Source organism: Terrapene carolina, unplaced genomic scaffold (assembly GCF_002925995.2).
Source record: "Terrapene carolina triunguis isolate 2854851 unplaced genomic scaffold, T_m_triunguis-2.0 Scaffold31, whole genome shotgun sequence".
Classification (NCBI taxonomy): domain Eukaryota; kingdom Metazoa; phylum Chordata; order Testudines; family Emydidae; genus Terrapene; species Terrapene triunguis.
Window position 1 is genome coordinate 233,687 of NW_020664382.1, and position 15,940 is coordinate 249,626.

The 15,940-nt window shown below is 40.7% G+C and overlaps 1 protein-coding gene across 1 annotated transcript; it reads left to right on the forward strand.

Moving 5' to 3' along the window:
- Positions 1–242: 242 nt before the first annotated feature.
- Positions 243–13,614, forward strand: LOC112119845 (serine/threonine-protein kinase SIK2). Its single transcript, XM_024218701.2, has 14 exons — positions 243–319; positions 1,384–1,607; positions 2,480–2,596; positions 5,227–5,290; positions 5,520–5,681; positions 6,161–6,285; positions 6,402–6,525; positions 7,489–7,712; positions 8,035–8,184; positions 8,949–9,071; positions 9,355–9,577; positions 10,223–10,498; positions 11,054–11,285; positions 11,984–13,614. Exons 2-14 carry the CDS (start codon positions 1,455–1,457, stop codon positions 12,405–12,407), a joined length of 2,397 nt encoding a protein of 798 aa, XP_024074469.1. The 5' UTR covers positions 243–319; positions 1,384–1,454; the 3' UTR covers positions 12,408–13,614.
- Positions 13,615–15,940: the final 2,326 nt, after the last annotated feature.

Here is a 15,940-nt window from a genome sequence, read left to right on the forward strand (position 1 = left end):
GGTTGCCCCCCCTTTGCCCTGACGTCACCGCCCATTGGTCTCCGGGACGACGGCTCCATCAGCCCGCGCGTCAGAACAGTTCGTCTCTTGGCAACGGCCCGATGTCTCGCTCTCATTCAGCCTCGCGCTTGGGCGCGCGTCTCTCTGGCGTCAAAGTGACGTCAATGGGTCTGTCTCGGTTTTCGGAGGGGGGGCAGTGGGCGGGAGAAGGGGGATCCCGCGTGCTCCTCTGCCCCCAGCAGCACGCCAGAGCGCGCGGAGGCAGCCGCTGGAGCAGTAGCGCGGCGAGAGCCGGGGACTGGGGAGCCCCCGCGCGCAGGTACCCGGAGCCGCGCGGCGCTGCCGAGGAGCGCGCGGGACAGCTGCTGGGGAGCGCCCGGGCGGGAAGCAGGGGGCGCCCGGGGAGAGCCGCGGGCAGGCGGCGCTGCGGGGACAGGAGCGAAGCGCCTTATCTCCCCTTCCCTCCGTCTTCGGGCGCCGGGCTCCTCTCCGCAGGCGGGGAGCCGCAGCCCAGAGCGCGCCCGGCGGGGAAGCCTCTCGCTGGGTCGCGGAGGCTCCGCGGGGAGAGCTGCGGTCCCTGCTGGGTGCTCGGGGCTGCGGCAGGGTGGGGGGTGGCTGCTATTAGCGATGCCTCTTTGGGCTGGGGGACTAGGTTGGCAGCGGCTTGGTGACCAGGTAGCAAGTGTGAAAAACCAGGACAGGAGGTGCGGGGTGATAGGCGCCCATATAAGACAAAGCCCCAATATTGGGAGTGTTCCTATATCAGGGCATCTGGTCGCTATAATTTGGAACAACAAGGAGGAGTCCTTGTGGCACCTTAGAGACTAACAGATTGATTTGGGCATAAGCTTTCGTGGGCTAGAACCCACTTGCATGCATCTGATGAAGTGGTTTTTAGCCCACTAAAGCTTATGCCCAAATCAATTTGTTAGTCTCTAAGGTGCCACAAGGACTCCTTGTCTTTGCTGATACAGACTAACGGGGCTACCCACTCTGATAATTGGGAAGCTCTTCCAAGTGGAACCAGGGATAGGGCTGAATCCCAGGGATTTGAAAAGTGCATGGCTATGAATGGGAGTGGGATGTCTCTATTAGCTGCTCTTTGCGGTGTATCGCTAATACCGGGCTTTTGCTAGGAAGAGACTCCTAGGCTGTTTCATAACTAATCTCGGGCTCTGAGCGAAGCACAGGGGAAAGTTGGTCTATGTCTCCAAGAAGTTGGGTTGTGCAGTCTGCCTGGCTAGTTCAAAGCTTTCCACCCTGCACAATTTAAAGATTTGGTGGAACCTTTAAAATCTGATTAGTGTTATTTGAGTGTTATTATCTGGAGGAGAAAGCAAAAGCTCCCTTTGATTTATCAGTGTCTGTCTTATCTTCACACAGGTTCTAGGCTTAAAGAGGAGCGCTTATGCATACCTTCTAAATATTGCTTGTTGCCCACCAAAATCTAAGCCATGGTGATCATGTCAGATTATACCTCTGTTCCCACTCCAAATCAAGCCCAGCGAAGGCCTCTCCGGGTTGGATTTTATGATATTGAGAGGACCTTGGGAAAAGGAAATTTTGCAGTGGTAAAGCTGGCCAGGCACAGAGTAACCAAAACGCAGGTGGGTGTGAAATCTACTCTATAGTTTCATATAGGAAACCAAATTTTAAAGGGCATGAAACTTTCTGGGTAAATTCCGCCCCCCTACCCCCACAAATGTGGTGAAATAAACTAACATACAGTAAGATTGTGGTACTGTACAAAATATAATCATGGCTAAAGATTAAGTGTGATAGTAATAATTGATAAAACTATAGGTGAGGTTTTTTTTGTTTGTTTCTTAGTGGTATAATAAACACAGCTGATGTAAAACAAAAACACAAAAATAGATTTAAGAAAATATTGCCAACTGTTTTAACACTGCAATTTAATTATTTAGCCCTATGTGGATTCTTAGAGAGTAGCTAGGGTTGTGCAAATTTAAAGTAATTTGTGTAGAAAGAGAGCATAAAATCTTATTTAGACTTTAGAGTTCCTTAATTTGTTTTTCATTAAATGAGGAAGTTATTCAGAAAAAAACCTAAGAATTTTGCATTTTTAAATCTATACGAGTAAAGAGGTTTTTTCTTATTGGTTGGTTTATAAATTAAAATAAATAAATTTTGCAATCTGCGTGTTAAAACCAGACTAGGCAATGCAATAGAAAATAGTTTATCGGGGATGATCCTGCATTAAGGGGGTATGGATTAGGTGACTTAATAGGTCTTTTGCAGAAATCAGAACTGTAGTTCAGTTCATTACTTTATGTGTAACCTTTTTATGTGAAACAGAGAAATTTAAAATATATTGTACAGCCTGCATTTAATAATGGAAACAAGAATCAGTTTGGCAGAACTCAGGCACTTTAGAGTTGTTTTGTTTTGAACTATTCAGAATTTCAGCAGCATAAGTACATATTTTATAAATGTCTGGGTTTGTGTTTTAAATTTATAGGTTGCAATAAAGATTATAGACAAAACAAGATTAGATCCAAGCAACCTGGAGAAAATTTATAGAGAGGTCCAGATAATGAAGCTTTTGAACCACCCCCACATTATCAAGCTGTATCAGGTAAGATCTGTTCTGATGACTGCATTCATGTTAGATGTACTTACATCCCATGGGTTTGGTTGCTAATGATCTTATCTTGCACATGGTTTTAAATCACACGTGCAGGGAGAGAACTCACATTGTACTTTTTGAAGTATTTAAACAAATACAATAAGCATTGTATTTAAGATTTTTTTTTCATTGTTCTCTTTTAGCAGGTTTATCCTTTGATTAACCTGAGTGTGGGGTGTTTTAATTTTAGTGGAAAGAGTCAAAATTGACTCAAGTTAGTTTTGGATCAAGTGGAATTGATCTTGAAATTGATGGAATTGGCTATTTGTATTTCTAAGGAACTCATTTTTCCCCTGATGCTTCTGCTTTTTCAGTTTTTAAGAGCTATAGAAATATCCTACTTGCAAATTATACTAGCAAAATTTAAGCTCTTGTAAAATAAAACAGAACCAAACTTGAAGGTCATTTTTATTGAAACCTCTCAAATAATGAATCAATGGTCAAACTGAGCTGTTTTAAAATTTGTGAATTAAAAAAAATGCATTTTTACCTTATGTAAAGATTTTACAACTATGGGCCATTATGCATTTGTTTGCTCCTTACACTAATCATGTTTGTTAGTTTCCAAAACTAACAAAAAAAAAAAGGAACAAAAAACAACCCAACATCTTCCACATTTTATTTTTGAGTGGGTATTTTAATTTAGTTCAGTTCTTGTTCCATTAAGTGTAAGGACAGACTAGTGTGCTGTGCAGAAAATAGGATCACTGCTGCCTGATGAGCAAGGACTGCTTTGAAAATGCTAAATATTTGATCTAATTGGCATTTGGTGTAAGTTCCCCCTAATCGTCTTAAACAGTACCATATGGATTTTAGAAGATGTGGTATCACGATTTGTCTGTGAGAGGGGGAAGGGTAAAAGATGGATTTAGAAATCTAGCGGCAGGTCTGAAATGCAGTGTGAAGTAGTAAATACTATCATCAGTTTGGATCTTTACCTGTTTGTTTTTATGTTGTGGAGGTCAATTAACACACAGTAGAGTAGAAGAGCCAGTAAGGCAGGTGCTTAAGTGAAGACATTGGTTATTAAAGCGCTTAACATCCATTGAGTACTTGATATTTATATTATTAATCATGAAAAAATTATTTGACATTAATGTTTGATTGACATCACTCTTGCCTGTAAGGCTACATAGGATACATAAAGATATTTTAACAGTTCTGTTGATTGCACTTCAGTGGAATGATGCAGGTGAAAATTGTATTTCAAGGCTCTAGAAAAGTAGTTTAAATCCCACCTTATTGAACCAGATTATTTAACTGAACAAATGACACAGGTAATAGATCACAGTTTAACTTTCCAACTGAATTTTCTCTTTGTTGTTGTAACTGATACTGTACCTATTTGTTGGCCACTGAGAAGTAGGGGTGGAATTAGATGACATACCAGTGTTGATGTTGGGTTTTTTGTGTTTTAGTTTCAACACCAGCATCTAACTTTCATCCAGCTGGCACCTTTCCCAGAACACTTAAACTCCTTCCCTTCAATTTTTTAAAATTGGAAACCTCTCTTCCTTTTCTCCCTTTTTTATTTGTTTTGATTTGTGCATGGCATGGCAGGGAGAGGGCAGGGGAGATGAGAGCGCTCCCTTCTCTCTCTTTGACATATATCCTTTTTCAAAGAAAGTTGAAAATTATGGCCTCTGAAGTAGCATTGACACCTGTTTGGTTGTTAACCTGTTGTAAGCCTCTGCCTAAGGAGAAAAAAATACAGTTCTCATTGAAGAGCCCTTCTCGGTAAATGGCTCATGTTAACATTTGAAACAAAAAGGAAAAATATGTCCCAGTGACTAAAAATAAATATGTGAAATGCTGTACGGGGTTGGTTTTTTTTTGTTTTGTTTTCTTCCAAAAAAGAAAGTATATTGGCTAGTTTATAACCTATTTTATAGAAGTCAGTAACAAATGTTTAAAAGTAAATCAGTACTAGCTCAATAAATGAACTTTTGGCTAGGATTGACACTTGCTGTTGACGGACATGGAGCAATAGAGTTTGCTCGAACAGCAAGCTTTTGCTGCTTGCCCGGCAGAGCTGTCACCTTGCAGGCTAATGTATCGTATCTGATACCAAGTCGGACTGGGGTATATGGTATCACTTCTTCATTGTGTTCTTGCTGTAAATATCTGCTCTAATCATCTCAGTATCTGCTAGCCTTTTTAGCAGAAAGTCCTTGAATTCCGGTAACCTGTTTTTTTAATTTAAAATGTCCTTGAGTGATCAAAAGTGATTACTGAACTCTGTTTTCATTAAAAAAATGTATTGCAATTGAAGTAAAGCTTGCTGAAATACTCCATAAGCCTATTTCATAGACATTTGAGGGCATGGCGGGGAGGGGAAAAGAGTATGGAGGAAGCAAGCAATTGTGTATTTTAGATATGCAAGCATTAATTCATTATCTTTCTGAATAGCTCTGTATGTGAAAGGAATACTGCGGTGCAGGAATGAAGGCCTTTGCTGCCTACAGTTACTGTAAATAATTGCACTAAGAGGTTCTAGATTTAGGACATGCATTTTTTTTTCGTAAAAACAATTTCAGAGATCTACATTTGTAATGTGTCCTAATTTTTTGTCTTGACAGGTTATGGAGACAAAGGATATGCTTTACATTGTTACTGAGTTTGCAAAAAATGGAGAAATGTTTGGTAAGTTTTCACTGAAATAACTAACACTTACCTAGATTTAGAAAACCCTACTTTATTGTTAGTACTCATGTAGGGTAATAAGATATGTTTTTGACATAGTGTTGAAGTTTTCCCAAAAGTCAGAGTCAGGTGTCACAAATATCAAGTGGTGAATGCAGCTTCGTCAGGATAATGAAAACATACTGCCAGGTGTTAATTCTTGTTCATATTTATTTTTTGTGTGCTACAGATCATTTGACTTCCAATGGACACTTGAGCGAGAGTGAAGCTCGAAAGAAGTTCTGGCAGATCCTTTCTGCAGTGGAATACTGTCACAGCCATCACATAGTGCACAGGGATCTCAAAACTGAGAACCTTCTGTTAGATGCTAGCATGAATATCAAGTTAGCAGGTGAGAATATTTACATGGTTACTTTTGCTAAAATATAAAGCAGGAAATGAAATCCTATTTCCACAGTCTTAGAGCTAGGTGTTCCTGTAAATATGTATGATAAAATAAAACTTTTAAAAACTGCTGTATAGGACATACTGATAGTACTATTTTTCTGAATATATCCTCTTGTTGAAAAAGCCTAGGTTAAATGAATAAGTGTAGAACTTCTATGCAATAAGGGCTTGTGTACGTGGTGGGATAAGGCATACTACAGCGGTGTGATTTCTTAAGTGCACTAATGTATTGCACATTAATTGGTCCATGTAGACTCTGCTGGTGCACGGTAAAATTCCCATAAATGCACTAAGGAACTGTACTGTGCATTACCCCACCATGTAGACAAGCCCCAAGTCTGCTTTTCCTTCGTTTTCTCTGATTTTGAAATGTTAACCTGGTATTTAATGAAGTCTCACTCCAGACTCTTCTCTTTACTTCAGACTTTGGATTTGGAAATTTCTACAAATCAGGGGAGCCCCTCTCCACTTGGTGCGGAAGCCCACCTTATGCAGCCCCTGAGGTTTTTGAAGGCAAGGAATATGAAGGACCTCACCTTGATATATGGGTAAGCTTTATGTTCTGTAGTGTTCACATTTTATGCATCATCAAACTCTTTCTGGGCTTTCATGATTGCTAACTCTACTCCAGTCCCTTACATGCTGTGCTATTTTCTGTTGACAGAGCCTTGGTGTGGTGTTGTATGTCCTCGTTTGTGGCTCTCTGCCTTTTGATGGACCCAATTTACCAACTCTGAGACAAAGAGTGCTGGAGGGACGATTCCGCATCCCCTACTTCATGTCCCAAGGTGCGTTTCCTGGAACCTTAACACCAGAAAAGGGGCTACTAACAGGGGGCTGATTGGTAATCTGGGTCTTTTTGTGAAGGAATCAGTTTTCTGCCTCTCCATCTGTTAGATTCTGCCTTTGTATCTTTTCAGGGCAATGACAGATGGGAATATTTTGCTATCACACATTGCACTTTCCCTTTCTTAGGTTTTCAGCAGAGTTACTTTAGTGTTGTACCTGCAGCATAAACTAGCACATTTTCTTTCCTGGGATCTGTTACACATCTGAATACATCTAAAGGGTTTACACTTTCTCCTTCTTAGATTCAGTATAGATTTTTTTTAAAAATGGCTAATTCACGCCCTTGCTAGAGAAACAAGTGTGTGGTTTTTTGTTTGTTGTTGGTGGTTTTTTTGGGGTGTGTGTGTGTTAAATAACATTTTAATAATATTAGACTGTAATTCTTAGGTGGGTGTAGTTCTCTTAAAATATTTTAACTATACACAAGTGATATATTTTAAAATTCAGAATATGCTATCAAGGTCAGTAAAAACAACAAGAATGAGCTAGATTGCTAAACCTTAAACAACCTTGTGAAAAGGGGAATTAAAGGATATTGTTACTACTGTGATCATTTGGGTTTAAAAATAGGTAAACTTGATTTCTCCCTGGCTTTGAGGGCTAGGCCTTAATAGCATCCCTTACCTATCTTAACAAAATAATCAAAGCTGCTTACATACAAGTAAGTGCTAGTATGCAGAACAGCAGGGTGTGTCGATAACGGACTATGTGCCAAATTCAGATTTACTGTAAGTGGATGAAACATCTATAGAATTGCACCCACCTAAAACTGGTCTGCTATAATGTTGCTGAAGAGACTTCCTAGTGCTGTCTAAATGCAGCAGTAAAATAACAAATAGTCTCTTGTATGTGGCTGGCTTTTATTTTTACCACTTGTTAAAGGCATTTTCTGTTTTGTCTAGACTGTGAAACACTAATCCGACGGATGCTAGTTGTGGACCCAACTAAACGAATAACCATTGCCCAGATAAAGCAGCACAAGTGGATGCAAGCAGACCCTTCTCTCCAGCAGCAGCAATCTTTGTCCTTCTCCATGCAGAACTACAACTCTAACCTGGGTGACTACAATGAGCAAGTCCTTGGGATCATGCAGACTCTTGGCATTGATAGGCGGAGAACAGTTGAGGTGAGCTCTGGCTTGCCCTGCTAGTATGAGTGGTGCTTACTTCTTAGCTACTTGCTCAGTGACTAATAAAGTGCCGATGGTTAGACAACACTTGCATGCAAATCAGTTACTTAGGAAAGAACAAGAGGTTAGCTACTCGGTTTTATTTTTATATATATGTGTGTCTGATCAAAAATTAACTTTGATTCAGTGTAACTGTATAATGTTCAGTAAAACTTATTCACAAATTATTGGAACAGTGCTGTTAAAATCTAATCTCCTGTTGCTGCTTTTTGAGTTCAAGTTGATTCATCTGTATCTTAATCCTTTTCATATCTTCTAGTCTCTACAAAACAGCAGCTACAACCATTTTGCTGCAATTTATTATCTTCTCCTGGAGCGCCTCAAGGAGTACCGAAACAACCAGTTGTCCAATCGTCCAGTGACCAGCCGTCAGCAAAGACCAAGGAGCTCTGAGTTCAGCAACATTGAGGTAAGAAGGTGAATTATCTAATATAAAGTCACATCTGCTGGTATTCTTATTTTGTTTCTCTGCTGTATCATTTACTTTATTTAGCCGACATTGCTGCCCGTAATGTTATGGAAAAGCCATAGAGAGGTCCTCTGAGTCAAACTTAATCTCTGTCCTCAAGCTAGAGGGTACAATATTCCATTCTTCAGCAGGCTGCTGATTGAATTTGGTGCTTGATTGAATACTAATGGCCCATTTCCTAATAACTGGCACTAGTTTGTGGTCCAAAGAACAGTCTCTCTCCAGTGCTGGTCAGTAATTCACCAAGTGATCAGGCTTCTCATTAAAATATACCCTTTCAGAAGCACAGCAATGAAACTTCCTCTGATTCCTTGTTACAGCCACCTCAGAGAGATTCCATGAGTCAGTTGGATTGTCTTTTCTTTCATTCTTTTTTTAACAAAAAGAAAGGATGGTTGGGGTGGTGATTGAGACACAGAACTGACATCAGGAGATCTGGGTTATATTCCCTGCTCGCCACAGACTTCTTATGTCACCTCAGGCAGTTGTCTTAACCTCTCTGTACTTCAGCTTTTCCATCTGTGAAAGGGAGGTTCATAGGTTCCTACTTATGTGTGTGTTGGGAGGGTAAATTTGTTAATTCTTGCCAAATGCTTTGAGAAGCTTGGATGGAAGATGATTTAGAAACTCAGTATGCAAAAAACATTTGAAGTTTTGAACGGCAGTTTATAAGATGCCTTCTCTAAATCTATTTTTGCCTTCAGATGCCTCAAGACAGCCTTGCAAGTGAATCCCTGAGATCATCTCTGCTTTACCATCAACCTCAGAACTTGATTCAGTCATCCTTGCAAGCAGAAATGGATTGTGACATGAACAGTCCATTACAGGTTGGTGCTCTCAGCTAAATGTCACCCACAGGTTTTTATTGTTCTGTCAATTTGACATGACAAAGGTTAAAAGTATATATAGCGCTTGCCTGCTTCCGCCTCTCCACCCTTCCCTCCCCAAAATTTAAACATTAAGCTATAAATACAGTGTCACAGTGCCTTTCATCACAATGTGCATAATAAAGGCACAATTAAGGGCTTTGCAGAGCTCCTAACAAGTGAGAATATTTTTGCAAAAATAAATAGCTTTTCACTTATATCCTGTATTCTAATGTCTTTGCAGCCAGTATTCTTTCCTGTGGATCCCAACTTCAATGGTCTCTTCAGGAATCGCTCCATTTCTCCCAACAGTTTGCTAGAAACCACCATTAGCGAGGAGGTGAGGCAGGAGAAAGACCTGGAGGAGGAAATCAAGGCCTACAACCCTCTTCACCTCCCCAGCAACACCAGCAGGAGGCATACGCTGGCTGAAGTCACTACTCATTTCTATCCGTGTACCCCTCCATGTAAGTCCTGCAGGGTGGAAGGTCTCTGAAATATGGGCTGTGAGGGGTGGACTACGGTCAGTAATAAATGGTCTGCAATGTTCACTCATTGGTATTTTTTTTAATTTAAATAACATGGTTTCTGAAAACTCTCCTAGAAATTAAATAATATTGCCCAGTTGTATTGCTCAGGAGAGACCCCAGCTATCAATAGTTACCTACATATTTTTAAAGAGAAACGTTCTTTAGATCATACCCTCCAAACTCCTTCCTGCACTCCTCTACCCCCGTAAAACCTCATAAAGTGAGTAGGGTCCCTTGTCTATTGGAATCAATAACAATGTTGCCATTGACTTAGCTGGAGCAGGAGAGAGCCTTGTGCAATTAAAAAAAACCCAAAAATCTATGTTAGGGCTCTAGCGCCAAATAGCACATAGTAAGTGCTGATCTCAGGGAACCAGATTCTACATTGAGTGTGCACACATGGAATCATGTCCTAGTACAATATGAGTTGCTGTTCTGTTGTTGTCTGAGACTTTTGATGCTGGCAGGTTATGTTTAGTTGCAGTGTAGGTGGACAGACTAATCTGATGGCAACTTTTTCTTTCTGTACTCCATTTTGGAAATGTTCTCTCTTCACCTTCCCCTTCTCCCCTTCGTCTGTAGGCATAGTCATTTCCTCTTCGACAAGCCCCACAGAAGGAACTAGTTCAGACAGCTGCCTCACCTCATCTTCAAACAACAGCTCAGTGGCTCTGAGCAGCTGTTTGGCAGATCAAGTAATGACTGGTAACCCAGCCACAGCCAGGATGACATCACCATTTCCGACTTCCCAATCTGACACTCCAGGACTGCAAGCCCAGGGCTGCATGGGAGGTGCTTCTCTGCTGCCTGTCAGCTTCCAGGAAGGAAGACGTGCATCTGATACCTCATTAACTCAAGGTAATTCCTTTCTTGCTGTATAGTTGGTTGTACACTTTTTTCTAATTAGCAACACACGGTAATATTTTGGGAAGCTTACTCTGACTTATCGATCTTAGGGCTTTCTGTGGTGTCCATCATGATAGTGCCATAGAACATGAAGGATAACTTGACTTCATGTAAGTCACCTACACCAGAGGTTCCCAAATGCTGGCTCCACGTACCAATATAGAATTTCCCATTTCTCTGACTGCTATCCTAGGCATTCCACTCTTTTTTACATTGAGTCCAGTACAACACTACTGCCCACTTTCAATTTAGTTGTACATGCCCCAGTCTACAGTCGCGCTTGAGCTGCCCCAAACCACAGTCTTGCATGTGCATAAGCTTCGTTGCTGACCATAGGGCATGCAGATGAATGTGAAGTGTCTGGTTCACCTGAAGTCTCTGGTAAACTAGTGCAATTGCCCAGAGAGGTTGGGAATTGCTGATCGATGAAGAAGTGAAGCACCCAGATGGGCATCCAGGCAAAACGCTAATGACGAATTAAAAAAAAAATTTTTTTCTTGCCTCTAGGCTTGAAGGCATTTAGACAACAGTTACGAAAGAATGCTAGAGCCAAAGGTTTCCTTGGGCTGAACAAAATCAAGGGCTTTGCTCGCCAGGTGTGCCAGTCTTCATCCACTCGGGCAGCACGCAGTGGCATGAGCCCTTTCCAGCATTCTCAGCAGAACACGTGCATGTACAGCAATGGAGGAAGCAGCAGAGAGGGCCGAAGCCTGTTAGAGGAGGTGCTGCAACAGCAGAGGTGAGAAAGCGTGCTTAATATAGAGACTCAAACAAGGCAGGGACATACCATCTGTTTGTAAGGACATTATACTCCGTTTTGAGCTTCCTCTACAAAGAGATGTTCTTTTTTCATAATATCTCGTTTTTGGTTAGGGAACGAGGTTGAGGGTTAGGACTACTGGGTTCTCTTCCTGGCTCTTGCCATGTGACAGCAGACAAGCCTCTTATATAAGCAGAGTTACAGAGAAGTTATTTGTGAAATGAGTATGATGCTGACCTACATATTTCACAGGAGTCATTAGGTTTTAAGATCATCACGTAGATTTTAAGATAGTCACATCAAAAGCCATATGTATTGGAAGGGCAAAACCTACTACTTCTGCCTGTCAAAGCTTTATTTTTGTTTAATTTGGGGGAAAGATTCTTTCCCCTTTCTGCAACTTTCCTGTGGCATGGATATAGGGCCTTGTAATTTGGTAGAGTTACAGCTCACAAGTGAAGCACAGTCCTTAATCACTTAAATGTATATTCATAGCAGACCAAATTGTGACCTAATTATTCTGTTGTAACTTCCAAAGATTACCATATTTGTATCTAGCATTACTAAACTGTTGCTTTAAATGCACCAGTAAGGTCAGTAATTGTTGGGGAAGTGCTACAGGGAAGAACAGCGTGATCAAGAAGTATTAATTTCCTTCACTCTTGAATCCTATTCAGAATGCTCCAGTTACAGCATCACCAGTTGATCCAGCCAACATGTCACCAGTCCTCTCGGGTGTCTGCAACACACTGCATCCTCTCTCCTGACAGTACAGACACTTACAAAACATCTAACTCTCTTCTGCTGTCAGAGCTACGAAGGGAGAACTCATTTGAGCTGGCATTTGGTGGCAACACCCAGCTGCTCCAACCTCACCTCTTTGGAGTCAGTGTCTCACCAGTGTCTTCAGCTGCTCATCTTCTAGACACCCAGCTGTACATCAGTAGCAATGTCTCTCCGATCACCAACAACAACTTCTCTCAGCAACAGAATTTCTCTGTGCAGTCTCCGAGCTACGATGCTGTCACTTTGCAGAATGGGGACTGTGAAATGGAGGACCTCACTTCCAGCCAGCTAGGGAAATTTGTCCTGGTGAAATGAGAGCTCCTGCTGTTGTAGCTCACACGCCTCTTTTATTTTTGCAAAGGACTTCCACCATCGTTCCACAGCATTAGAGTTCCATGGATGGCTTGTGGCGTGTGGATGAGTGACTCTCAGAAGCAATAAATTTTGAAGTATGTGAAGAGGCTGTCTGGTTCAGAAAGCTAACAACTTTATAGAACTGAAACAAGCAATATGTATGTCTTTTGGCTTCTATTATTCTTGCACTGAACAAATATGAATAGAAACTGAAAAACGTTTTTGAAGAAAAATAATGAAGGGTGAAATGAGGGGTGGGTAGGGGGTGGGAGCAGGGATGGATGAGGCCGGGTAGAACACTTTGGTACTGTACTCAAGTCAGACCAATACAGCTCTGCTGTTATGCAAGACTTTTAACAGCTGTCAGTAGTGGTGACACAGCAGGGAGAGGCTTTTCAAAGAAGGGACCAGAGCCTCCCTTTTTCACAATATTCATTTATGGGCTTGTGAAGCTGATTACCTCTTAAAAAAACAGTGGCATGCAACATTATGCATTGATAAAATTAAAAATGGAAGCATTGCCATTTGTTTTTGTTTAGTTTATACTCACTTTAAAGGAACCAACACCTCCTCCCTAAAAACACTTATGCTTTAAATGAAAACTGTGAACTTCTTGCTTGATATATCATCTAGAACAGCTAAAAAAAAGTTCTAATTGTTAGCACAGAAGCAATTAATCTCTCTTGGAATTTTATCCCCTGATATCATGATCCAAATTGTGTAATGTCTTTTTTGTTTTTGTTCTAAATCTCTAGGAATCTTTTCATAAATGTTGTCTAAGTTGTTTTCCCTGTATTCCTGCAGAGGCACTGGGATTGAAATTAGTAAAATTGGGCTGTGGGGTGGAACTATTTCTTTCAAAAAGCCCCCCAGATGTTGCCTTTGAAGTTGCCTGAGGGATATTTCTTAGTGCTGCACATTTTATTTCTGCTGCTAATTACATTTTTACGCATTTCATTATCAGGGTCCAGCTAGAACTGACTCTTGGGAAACGTGCAATATCTAGGTTATAATTGTACAAAGACAAAAGGAATAGGCTAGAACAGAATTCTACTCTAAAGGAGTACAGCTATTTCTGAACAAAACTATCAAAACTGAGTGAAACAGCACAATCTTTGGGTGTTCGTTTTTGGTTTTTTGGTTTGTTTGGGGTTTTTTTGGCATATTATCAATGAAGTTTTTGATTAGGTGTTTATGTATGGTTTTTAATACTGTATATGTGTATAAATAGGAAGCAGAAAACAATATATACACTACTTATTTTTTTATACTTTGTAATATGCTTTTATTGTGCTTCTGGTGTAAACTCCCTCTCTCACAGAGCGTGACTTATGTTGGTGTCAATGGAAGTTCGTGTGTATAAAGGGGATAATAGACCACAACCTCCTACAAGAATTGGTGGGGTGAGGGTTCAGCTTTGGTAGCAGGTGAGCAAGCAGTGAGCCAGCTTAGCCAAAAGTTACCATCCGAATGTCAGAAAAATAGTTTCATTCTATCTAAATGCTTAAAGGACCCAGCTCTTTAGTGTGACACAGGGTGCCTTCAAGTTACCTTGGCTTCTTGCAACCTGCAGTATTACACATTTAAAAACAAACAAACACAAAAACCCTACTTTAATAAAAAAAAAAAAAAAAAGCCAAAGATCAACCAGGTTAATTGGTTTGAGGGGGAAGGGGTAAAGGCGTTATGTGGCTCAGTGTCTGTGGCTTTTCATAAATTACCTTTTTATCTGTGTACAGTATCTGCGTGTCTGTATTGATATATGTCTAGCTTGCTGCTGCTATGTGGTCTGGAAGCTTCAAGGTGTCGGGAAAGTACTTAGATTGAATCTTCGACTGGTGCCTTGCAGCAGAGAAAACACCAAAGTCTCATGCTAATTTGCAAAGTGTTTGTTTTTCTTTTTTAAAGGGGGAGAGGGAGGAGGGAGAGAAGAAGCTAGCTCATCACAGAGCAGCAACTTTGCCATCATTGTCTCATGAGCTAGCACACGTACTTAATACACAGAATTGTTTTCTTTTCTACATTTGTTTTAATGCCATAGATCAAAGGCCACAGAAAGTCTTTTGTTTCCTGTTCTAAGCAATGACAAGCACTTTACTTTCATAGGTTTTTCTGTTTGTGTTTCCTTTTCCAATTGCTGTAGAGCCTCTTTGGAATTATTCCTGGTCAGAAAGAGGTCACTTTTAATGTTTGGTTTTTGTAGATATCTTGACAGTGCTGTTCTGCAGACTGCAATGCAATAGGCTATTTAAAGACACTATGTGATTGGTTTAATTAAGATGTATAGTTTATTTTTTACCATGACTGAATAGATCATTTTATTTCTTATGTTAAAATGAGAAATGGACACCAAAATGATTGATGTGTTATTTAATATTTAAATAAAAATGTTTTAAAATATTTTTGTTTTGTGTATTGTAACTTGATTCTGCCGGGCTTTTTCTTCTGAGAAGCTCTGACATATCAACTTCACTTATTTCTGTATGATTTGTGGATTTTACACTTCATTTAAAACTTAAGTCCATAGGATATTACTGGCATTTTTATTACATTACTAAATAAGAGGAATAGCTGTCTTAGAGGGATGGTAATTGAGCCTTTCACCTGTAGGTAATGTCAGAATCTAGTCCACATCTGTGGTAATCAAGTGATAGACCACTGTACTGTCAGATACCATGCAATGCAAATGGTTTAAGCTTGGTTCTGTTCCCAGTAGACAAGAATTTCATCCATGTCCCCTTGAGCTGCGAGAGGCCCTAGGCCGAGTAAGGCACTACAGTGAGCACAGAGGATTCTGGCATTTGTAGAGGTTCCATTTTTTCCTTCAATATTAACTTTTTAAATTTTAATTTGAGAAATTAATTTAGGAATGTAAATCATAATCTTCAAAAAGATTTGGGCTTAACTAGAGCACCAACAGTTGTAAGAGAATTTAACAGCTGCCTCTGAATTTTAAGTCAGTGTTTTTAAACACAGTAAGTCATAAATAAGACTAAGTTGGGGGTTATTTATTTAAAGATGTTCAGGAGAAAGCTGGCCTTTGCTTGTAACTGGTAATTTCTTAGCAAAGGCAACTACCATCTTTAGTTCGTAGTGGGACTGAAGCCAGGCTCCTCTCCGCTGAGATGGCTGCCCTCTCCCGACAGCATTCGCAGGTGGAAATGAGACTGCCCCCGCTAAATAGTGCTACCATCCACCATTGTTTCCAATGGGATTGAAGCTAGTGAAGATGGCTTTACCTACTTGCCATGTGTGATCCAGGCAGGAGACATGGGAAATGGGACGGAGTAGAGACTGGATGCAGGAGAATGTGGGGGTGCAGGAACAGACTGGAGACAGGAATGTGGAGGACAGGAATTTTAGGGGGCAGTGAGTAGTAAGGGCAAGGGAATGTGGGGCTGGGGAGGGGCAAGACAATGGTGTTAAGAAAGGAGTGGCTAGGCTGCCAGTTGTGCTACATATCGAGGTGTTCTGTCCATCAGGTGTCTCAAGTT

Excerpts from the sequence above, each read along its gene's own strand:
- LOC112119845 (XM_024218701.2), top strand. The coding sequence starts at position 1,455 with ATGGTGATCATGTCAGATTATACCTCTGTTCCCACTCCAAATCAAGCC. Across the intron at positions 7,713-8,034 it reads ATAGGCGGAGAACAGTTGAG|TCTCTACAAAACAGCAGCTA; the intron begins GTGAGCTCTGGC and ends CATATCTTCTAG. Across the intron at positions 11,286-11,983 it reads GAGGTGCTGCAACAGCAGAG|AATGCTCCAGTTACAGCATC; the intron begins GTGAGAAAGCGT and ends AATCCTATTCAG.